Source organism: Chelonia mydas, chromosome 1, assembly GCF_015237465.2.
Source record: "Chelonia mydas isolate rCheMyd1 chromosome 1, rCheMyd1.pri.v2, whole genome shotgun sequence".
NCBI lineage: Eukaryota > Metazoa > Chordata > Testudines > Cheloniidae > Chelonia > Chelonia mydas.
Genome location: NC_057849.1, coordinates 154,645,778 through 154,655,220, shown reverse-complemented (window position 1 = coordinate 154,655,220; position 9,443 = coordinate 154,645,778). Strand labels below are relative to the sequence as shown.

General features: G+C 47.4%; 1 protein-coding gene across 1 annotated transcript in view; it reads right to left on the bottom strand.

The window, feature by feature from the left end:
• LOC102931998 (cystathionine beta-synthase) overlaps positions 1-9,443 on the bottom strand; it is a 59,135-nt gene that overhangs the window by 34,315 nt on the left and 15,377 nt on the right. Inside the window, exons 3-4 of the mRNA XM_007064426.3 lie at positions 2,808-2,942; positions 154-233 (exon numbers count right to left, since the gene is read on the bottom strand). Coding sequence (XP_007064488.1) covers positions 154-233; positions 2,808-2,942 — 215 coding nt within the window. The remainder of the gene's footprint in view (positions 1-153; positions 234-2,807; positions 2,943-9,443) is intronic.

Sequence of the window (9,443 nt, the reverse complement as noted above, 5' to 3'; positions counted from 1 at the left end):
ATTGTCCAGAGAACTCTTCTGAATAACTACAAAGATATGCCATTACTTGTAACTAGGATTGTTACCGTATATAGGAAAGGGTTCACTAGTTCTAAAGAAAGAGAACTTTCCCCATTCCCAGGATTTCAGTGTAATACCATAAAGGACTCTGACCTTCTCCATGCTCATTTTCTCCGGCAACACAATGATGCTGCGGTAGCCTTTCACTGCAGCAACCAGGGCCAGTCCGATTCCTAGGCAGTGGGGGAGGAAAGGGAATTATTCAGTGACAGCATTTGGAAAGGTCAACTGACAGTCACAGTCTCCTGCAAGTCCTGTGTTAATCTGGTAAATGCAGCTCCTGAATTTGCATGTAAAAGCTAAATAGCAATGTACCATCTTAGACTTTTTGCATGCTCTCTGACAGTCCTAGTGTAGGAGGATGTTCTAATTTGAGAGTTTACTTGTAATTAAGTCTCTGTGCCCCTGAGAACTGGGGAAGAGCAGTATATTTTCACAGCATACCAACTGAAGGGACTGGAAAGGCTCAGAAGCATTTTTCTACACTTAGCAACGCACCGATCTCTTGTTTTCCCACATGTGTCGTTTCACACAGAAAAGATATAATTACGCTTAGACAGCTCTCTGTTCTCCTCAGGACTGCTTAATGCCCCCCGCCCCCAGCAGGCTAATGTGTGGGACAAAGCTGCACATATGCCAGCCTCACTCCATGGCTCGTTGGCAAAGTGTATCTGTGCTCTAATTTCACTTGGAATGACTGACTGAGCCAGCTGTTCCCATGCTGGATGGGGAAGGTAAATGATGCACAGGGCATGCGTGAAACATTGCTTCTGTACTAGGATGTGCTGTCGAAAATGTCTGCAATACACGCAGGAGTTAAATGCAGCCTGCCAGAGGATTGGTAGAAATTGCTTTAGTATTAGAGCTAGATCAAATGGTCAGATAACAAAAAGCAAAGAAATTCCACTGTAGGCCCCTACTCTGAGCTCAATCATGCCATTCAGGCACAGCCCAGTGTTGGAAGCGATGTGGAGTCACACGACCCCTAGGCAAGTACAAGGAGGAATGCTGCCTCGGGGGTGCAGAATTCCTTCCTGAGCCCTGTGGCATCTACACCCTTGTATAGGGTGCAGTTTAATCCTCCTCAGCTATGCTGGTCTTGTTTGGCCTGCTACTGCGAGGGGGTGTGGGGAGACAGACCCATAGCCCTAGCTGTTTGGGGGTCCTGCACGCACCAGGAAAATAGGACGGGTTGCACCTGCTTCTTGTGCAAGCTACAGAATGGGGAAAAGCTCCTGCACCTTCTCTCCCAACCATGAACTGGCCCTAGCCTGTTCCTGGCCAGCTGAGGCTAAGTAAGGCAGATATGGGAGAAGCGATGATATATTTGTAGGCTTGGCAACATTCAATTTTCATTTGTTTTATCATTGTGACGGATCATACTGATGTTTATTTTTAGCCATTTAAACGATCAAAGGCTGCCACCTGATGTGCCAAGACTACTTCTGCTCCTGCTTTCCCTGCCAGCTTGGGACTCCAGCACCCTGTCTTGTTGAGCCAGACACACCAGTCTGCTCCAACACAGACCCAGGGTCTGAACCACGTGCCCCAAAGCTGCAGACTAACTGAAAGCAACTTAAGAAGTGTTTCTGTCTTTAACACTCAGATGCTCAACCCCCAATGGGGTCCAAACCCCAAATAAATCTGTTTTACCCTGTATAAAGCTTATACAGGGTAAACTCATAAATTGTTCACCCTCTATGACACTGATAGAGAGATATGCACAGCTGTTTGCCCCCCCCCCCCCCAGGTATTAATACTTACTCTGGGTTAATTAATAAGTAAAAAGTGATTTTATTAAATACAGAAAGTAGGATTTAAGTGGTTCCAAGTAATAGAAGACAGAACAAAGTGAATTACCAAGCAAAATAAAATAAAACATGCAAGTCTAAGTCTAGTACAGTAATAAAACTGAATACAGATAAAATCTCACCCTCGGAGATGTTTCAATAAGTTTCTTTCACAGACCGGACACCTTCCTAGTCTGGCCACAATCCTTTCCCCTGGTACAGCCCTTGTTCCAGCTCAGGTGGTAGCTAGGGGATTTCTCATGATGGCCGCCCCTTTTGTTCTGTTCCACCCACTTATATATCTTTTGCATAAGGCGGGAGTCCTTTGTCCCTCTCTGGGTTCCCACCCCTCCTTCTGAATGGAAAAACACCAGTTTAAATATGGATTCCAGTTCAGGTGACATGATCACATGTCACTGTAAGACTTCATTACCCACTTGCCAGCACACGGGTATACAGGAAGACTTACAAGTAAAACAGAGTCACCTACAGGTGATTGTCCTGGTTAATGGGAGCCATCAAGATTCCAAACCACCATTAATGACCCACACTTTGCATAATTACAATAGGCCCTCAGAGTTATATTTCATATTTCTAGTTTCAGATACAAGAGTGATACATTTATACAAATAGGATGACCACACTCAGTAGATTATAAGCCTTGTAATGATACCTTACAAGAGACCTTTTGCCTGAAGCATATTCCAGTTACATTATATTCACACTCATTAGCATATTTTCATAAAATCATATAGAGTGTAACATCACAAAGGGAAAACTGCATTTAGCAGAAAAGGTTTAGCAAGCCTCATTTCCCCTCTTCATTGTAGTAGGAGCTGAAAGGCTCCAAAAGCTTCCATCTCATCTCCTCCTGTGTATCCCACTCAAAAATATCAGGCCACCATTCAATTCCATAACCATGCTGTCCAAATGCAGGGCCACAAATCCAGTTCCTACCTGTGTTTCCTGATGTTGGCTCAATGATTGTGTCTCCGGGTTTTATGATCCCAGCTCTTTCGGCATCCTCCACCATCCTCAGGGCGATTCGATCCTTCACGCTCCCCCCAGCATTGAAGTACTCACACTTTGCCACTAGAATTTGAAGGGGAGCCCAAATTACAGATGAGCCCAAATCCAACTCGCCTGCATACAATTTTATCCCTGCAATCAAATATGCTAAAACCATCACTACAGAGTGACTTTCTACACAGAGAAATGTATCAGTTCTTCTCAGATTCTCACCATTCACCCCTCACCAAGAGCACCAAAAAAAAAAAAAATAATAATAATAATAATATGTCATTGTAATTAACCACTAGCAAACTCCCAAACACACAATTATCTGCAGCTTTAGTCTATAGTATAAGGGCCAGGTACATAAGAGATGGAATGAAGAGACATTGTTTGTTTTACATTTTAATAGCATTTGTTATTCAGTAAAATTCAAGTCAATAAAGAATAACAAGTTCTACTACCAAGTGCCAGGTTTCTACGTCTGTTTTATGAGCTACCAGTCCTCCCATTTCTGGACACAAGAGGATTGCCAGGTTGGGTCACACAGTCATAAAGTGGGTGTTTCTCCTTCCTCTAAGGCATCCAACAGCAGCCAGTGTCAGAGATGGAAGAAGTGAGTGCACGGCTCATGGTTAAGGCAATAACTTAGTCATGGGTATTTTTAGTAAAAGTCATGGACAGGTCATGGACAATAAACAAAAACTCACGGCCTATGACTATGACTTTTACTGTAAACACCCCTGACTAAATCTTAGCTGCCCTGCTCCTGCAGTCCCTGCTGCTCTGGAGGGCCACCCAGAGTGCCGCTGCTCTGGGGGGTCCTTGGGGCACTGCTGCACTGGGGGAGCCTGGGTCCAGCCCCATCGACCACTGCTCTGGGGGGCCCCAGGGCCAGATGCTTGAGGCCACCAAGCACCGGCTGCTCCGGCCACCCCTGGGGCCACACTCCGCTCGCTGCTCCGCCACCCCAGGACAGCTGCTCAGGCGGTCCCGAGGGCCAGCCACACCAGCTGCTGCTAGGGCAGTCTCTGAGGCCAGCTGCCCAGGGCCGCCAAGCAGCAGCCGGTGCGGCTGTTCCCAGGGCCGCTCCAGCAGTGGCCCATCTGGCTAGCTGTGGGGCCACCTGAGCAACTGACACTGGCACTGGCTGGGCCCGGGGCTGCCTAAGCAGCTGGCTCCAGGGCCAGTTGCTTGGGTGGCCCTGGCGTCAGCCACACTGGCCACTGCAGCTACAGCATTTCATGGAGGTCATAGAAAGTCACAGAATCCGTGACTTCCACGACCTCTGTTGCAAACTCACAGCCTTAATCATTGGCCTTTTCTGGTGCAGCAGTTCCTGTATTGTTGTAGATTTATAAAGATGTAGAACTTTGCAAGTAACTTTTTGTGCTGTTTTTCTAGGCTACCTAATGAAATAAATAATTATCATTGGGCCAGATTCTCATAATCTTACTCTGTTTGTGTAGTACCTCAGAGCTGGTTCATGCTTCCTTTGAAGCCAACGTTTTGATATTGGCTTCAATTAGAGCAGGATTGGGACCTTACTCCACAAGAGGTCCTGCTGAAGTCCATGGGACCAGGACAACTTTTGGAGTAAATTACTACTCAGGGAGAGGAGGGGTAACAGAACCTGGCCCTGTTTGTTGAAGCCCAACAGCTGAGCTCAGGCTGAACAGAACAGGGAGGAGACAGGGAAGAATTTACAATCCAAGAGCCAGTTTGTGTCACCCTAACCCACGCTGAGTTGTTAGGACCATACTCTGCAAGGAATGCCCTTATGAAAACAAATCAGTAGATAATGTACTTGCAGGGTTTAAATTTTATGAGGTAAATTGTCAAAATCAGGCTACAGGGACATTCCAAAAGGCAAACATGACTAAACCCCTGGTTCACACCAGTTACTGCAAAAGTTTATTTTGCAGTGTACTTTGTGCTGATCGACAGGTGTTATAAAAGAAAACGTAAGGCCACTCATATAACTTATGTTTCCTTTCCAGTCCTGCACCTGCTGGGGAGACAACATCCTGGTAAATAGCAGCACTGCATATCTTCCTGGTTTGCCCACTGCCTTTTTGAACAAGCCCCTTCTGTGTCTCCTGGGGACATGCCTCCTGGTAACAACCTCCAGGTATGGGCAGCCTGCAGAGGTGCACAAGCAATTAATAATCTGCCCCTGTTGCCTGCCCTCCCTCCACCCCCGCAACACCAACTCACCCAGCCTTTACACAGAGGGCCTATACCAGGGGAAAGGTACACTGGAAAACGTCTTACCTTAAAATGAACCTCAGAGTGGGAAGAGCAGATGGGAATGGGACTCCACAATTGGGAGAAAACAAACATTTATTCCTTGTTAACACGGAGACAAGCCACAGGACAATAACTACCTCTGCTTTTTCTGATTTCCCTTAGCACTTGCAATGCTACAGCCTGCACATACAGGGGCCTTATCACATGCTGAAAGACTAGCAATCCTCCAAGCGAAGCAAAAGATGCTGCTCAGGGATCGTAGTGACAGTATCCCAATACGGGGTTATGAAGGCAAAGGTGTGAAGGGATGGTTTCCTGAAGCATTCATAAAGAATCAGAATGGAATGCATGGTCCTGGAAAGGGACCTGATGCACATGATGCATGCCCTCTGTTATTTTTTTATTCAAGTGGTGTTATTTATTAACTATGTCATTTGCTGGATCATCTGAGACAATGAGACATGGAATATGTTGGCCAGAGAGAGTACAAGACCTAGTAATCCCAGCACAAAGATGAGGAAGACCTAGAAAAAGGTGGTTTGAGATACTGAAGGAGGACATGAAGAAAGTTTGTGTCAGCTTGGAAAACGCACTCGATAAGAATATTTGGGATGAAGAACAAGAACCACCAACCCCAAATGATGGGACAAGGCAAAGAAGAAGCTAAAAAATTTCACTTGGGAACAACTCTCTTGCATCAATTAGAATATCTGTCCCATAGTATTAATCTATGTAATAAGATCCCAGGGTTGTCACTGTGCGTGTGTGTCATTCTGAAGCCTAGCACGTCTGAGTCAGTGTGAAGCAATAGAAGCAGCTGCAAGCATGGCTGAGAGCTCTTTTTGTCCAGGATTTCACCAGGTTCAATCATCACTGAGATTGTCTGCTACTGTCCAATTTTTAAGTTCTCAGGTGCTTTTCAGCGTTTTTACACACAACTATGAATTACCCCCAAGCAACAGCACGGGCTTTCAGCTAGTTCCTCCTGAAATCAATGCACACACTTTTCAGTCATTTCTTTGGGTACAAAACATTCATTAGCCACAACTACCCCTGGCCTCAAAGTAGGAGCAACACACTTCCCTGACTCTATTTCCCTAACCAGTTGGGGCATTTTGCAGAGGCGCTCCCTCCAGCTGTCCAGAACATTCAGAACGTCTCTCCATCTACTCCTCCCATCCCTCCGTTAGGCTCTCTCCCTTGCTCTCGCAGATGTGCAAAATGCAGCAAGCAGCTATCACAGGCGGCATGTCATCCAGCCTTGCCATGAGACACCTCCACCTTCCCTTCAGTCTTTCAAATGCGCACACTGCTCTCATTCGGCAGCCACACACGATATAGTTAAAAGTCGACGTTTTTCTTGTCAAAGTGTCCCGTAAAAGGCTTCATAAGCCAGGGTGGCAGAGGGGAAAGCTGGGGCTCCCAGAATGGCAGGAGGAATCAACTTCACTAATGTCTATGGTATGCTGAGAGCAAAAGTTCCCTTTGCTCATTCCAGCAAACAGGCCTGAGTTTCTAAAGATCCTGGCATCATGGACCTTTCCAGACCACCTCACATTAATAGCTGTGAACCTTCCGCAGTGATCAGCCTGCCCTGGCGGCAATGAGACATATCCTTCCTGTTGATAAAGTCTTTGATGTGGTGTGGGGGGCAAAGAACAGTCCCTATATAGTTCAGGAACCCCATCTGTGCAAAGCCATGAATAACTTCCTGTGCATTGCTGAGCTGTGTCACACAGCACGGCAGCTCTCTCTAAACAGCACTGCAAAGCTCAATGGCAACAGACCTGACAGCTGATCTACCAGTGAACTGGCTAGCCACGGACCAGTGGCAATCAGGGGCGGCGAGCTCCCAGGTGGTGAGGGCCACTTACTTCTCCAGGCTGAGGGGACCTCTCATTTTGGTGTTCTTCCGCTGCAGCTCCGGGGTGAGCTCTCCACAGGCCTCTGTAGGAAAGTAGCCGAAGTGCCGCTGCCAGTCATCCCAGTTCTGAGCCTCCCTCTTGTCCCACCAGGCACCGCTAAGTCTTTGAGACCACAAAGGGCTTTCAGCCAAATGAACCTGCTCCAGGAAAACGCCCTGCAGAAGTAACTACTTGAATTCATCCTTCTGCTCCTCCTTCACCTGTAGCCATACAGGCCAGGCATCCAAAGCCACCAAGCCAAACCCACCTGGCTGCACGCCTGTCAAAGCATATACCTCATCCTGTTTGAATTAACGGCTGTCATGACCGTGGCGCTCAGGAGGGTGACCACCCACCCCGAATTGGGCAGGACAGTCCTGAAATGCAGAGTTCAAGTCCCGATCCCTGGCTGAATGACTCCCTGGGACACTGCTCTGTGCCTGCCTGAGACTCAGGGGCAGCGCCAGCCTCTTCCAGGGGTGGGGTGGGGGGCTGAGAAGGGCCTCAGCCCCCCTGACCACAAGGCCGCACCCCCTGCTCCTCCTGTCCCCACCAAGGCCCTGGCCAGGCCAGAAGCCAGAGCTGGGCTGTGGTAAGAGCCACCCAGGGAGCCTGGACCACTGTGGGGAGCCCCAGACTCTTCACCTGCCCTGGGTGGTGCATCCCAGGGGTGGGGACGCAGGCCAGGGGCCACTTTTGGGCATCCGGCCCGGGGCATGCAGGATCCAGGGTTCCCTACAGCAGTTTGTGCTCCCTGGGCGACTCTTGCCATGGCCAGGCTCCAGCTTCCAGCCTGGCCGGGGGTGGGGCCATGGAGGAAGAGGAGAAGCAGGGCAGGGGTACAGAGGGGGTAGGGCTCCTGCATGTATCCCACTTTTGCCTTTTGAAAAGGTGGTCACCCTAATGCTCAGCAGTGTGTCCTCCACCATGCTGCCTGACAGCAGTTCTAAAATCATGCTGGCAAAATACAAATGAACACATGGATGCCAGGAGAGGAATTATGGGAATTTTTTACTTTGACCCTCAAGTCCCAGAATTCTTGTAGGTTCCAGTAGGCATCCCACATTGCACAGCATGAAAAATCTCAGCATGCATAGTGCCAACCGGCAGAACGTTGCACCAGCAGATATCTGCCTAGAATGCTGCACGGTTAATTTGAAAGAAAGGCAAATTAACGTGGATGTATGTCAGTTCAATATAATTAATTTGCTGCACTTTAGAGTGAACAAACTAATCTGAATTAACATGCACACTGCCTCAGGGAAATACAAATATGTCCTTTCACTGAAAATATACCCGACTTTCACACAGAAACAATAATTCAGCTTTACTCACAGAAAAGCAAAATCCAGACACAATACAAGGTACTTGGCTCACAGAATAACACTATCAGCATCAGAGACTGTAACAACCCAACTCTGCTCACAAGGGTCAGGGGGGAAAGACTCCATCTCAGCTTTGAAGCAAACACAACCTGGCTCTACTCAGGAAAAAACAAAAAAACAAAAACAAACCACTGGCTAAATGCATAGAAAATAAACCCTCACATGTTAAGGCACTGGAAACCATATGCACGATCTGACTGCCCAGAGAAACATCATAACGCCGTTCTACCGACATACAGCCAAGAGAGAAAAAATCCAATTCAACTCAGCTGAAAGCAAAGCAACAAAGGCCAGATCCACCTCTATGAATCAGGGCAGGAGGAGGGGTAGCTGGGATGGCTCTGCACCCTGGCAATTCCCCATGGCTGCAAGCTCCATAGAGATTATGGCAATAGGGGTGCAAGTTAGCACAGCCCTAAGTAAGACTGTGCTTTAGACCATGCCAGGGGTCAAACCGGACTCTGGCAGCCCCTAAAGAGGGGAGGTGCAAGCCATCTCCTCCCTGTGCATGTGAAGGTGCTACTGGAAGGCAGGGATGAATTCTCCAGTAAGTCTCTTGAAGTTAGTCTCCGTTTGAATGAGAATATAGTTGCACAAAATCACGGCCACACACTTTAGCAGAAAGAAAATACAACCCAGCTGTATTCACAGAAAAACACCTTACACTTGAGCAGGACAAGAGGCATGAATATTACGGGAAAGACAGAATACAAAACACCAAGTATATTCGAAGACCTATATCTTTTTATTTGTGCTTTATTTCAGTGTGCATCTACAACACCACTACCAAGTGCCCGTACATGAGCTAATGATCCCTTTGACAGCTATCAGACTTCTGCCATTCCAAATCACCCAGACCACGCAGGCCATGTCTTACTACCCACAATCCTATATGTCATTTATGGAGCTGATCCTATGTTATTTTAAAGACATTTTAAAACTCTTCATGGGAGAATTCTATAGAGATTAGGTTAAGGGAGCAAGAGGCTCAAGTTCAATTACTCCTCTGCCACAGACTTCCTGTATGACCTTGGGCAAGTCAC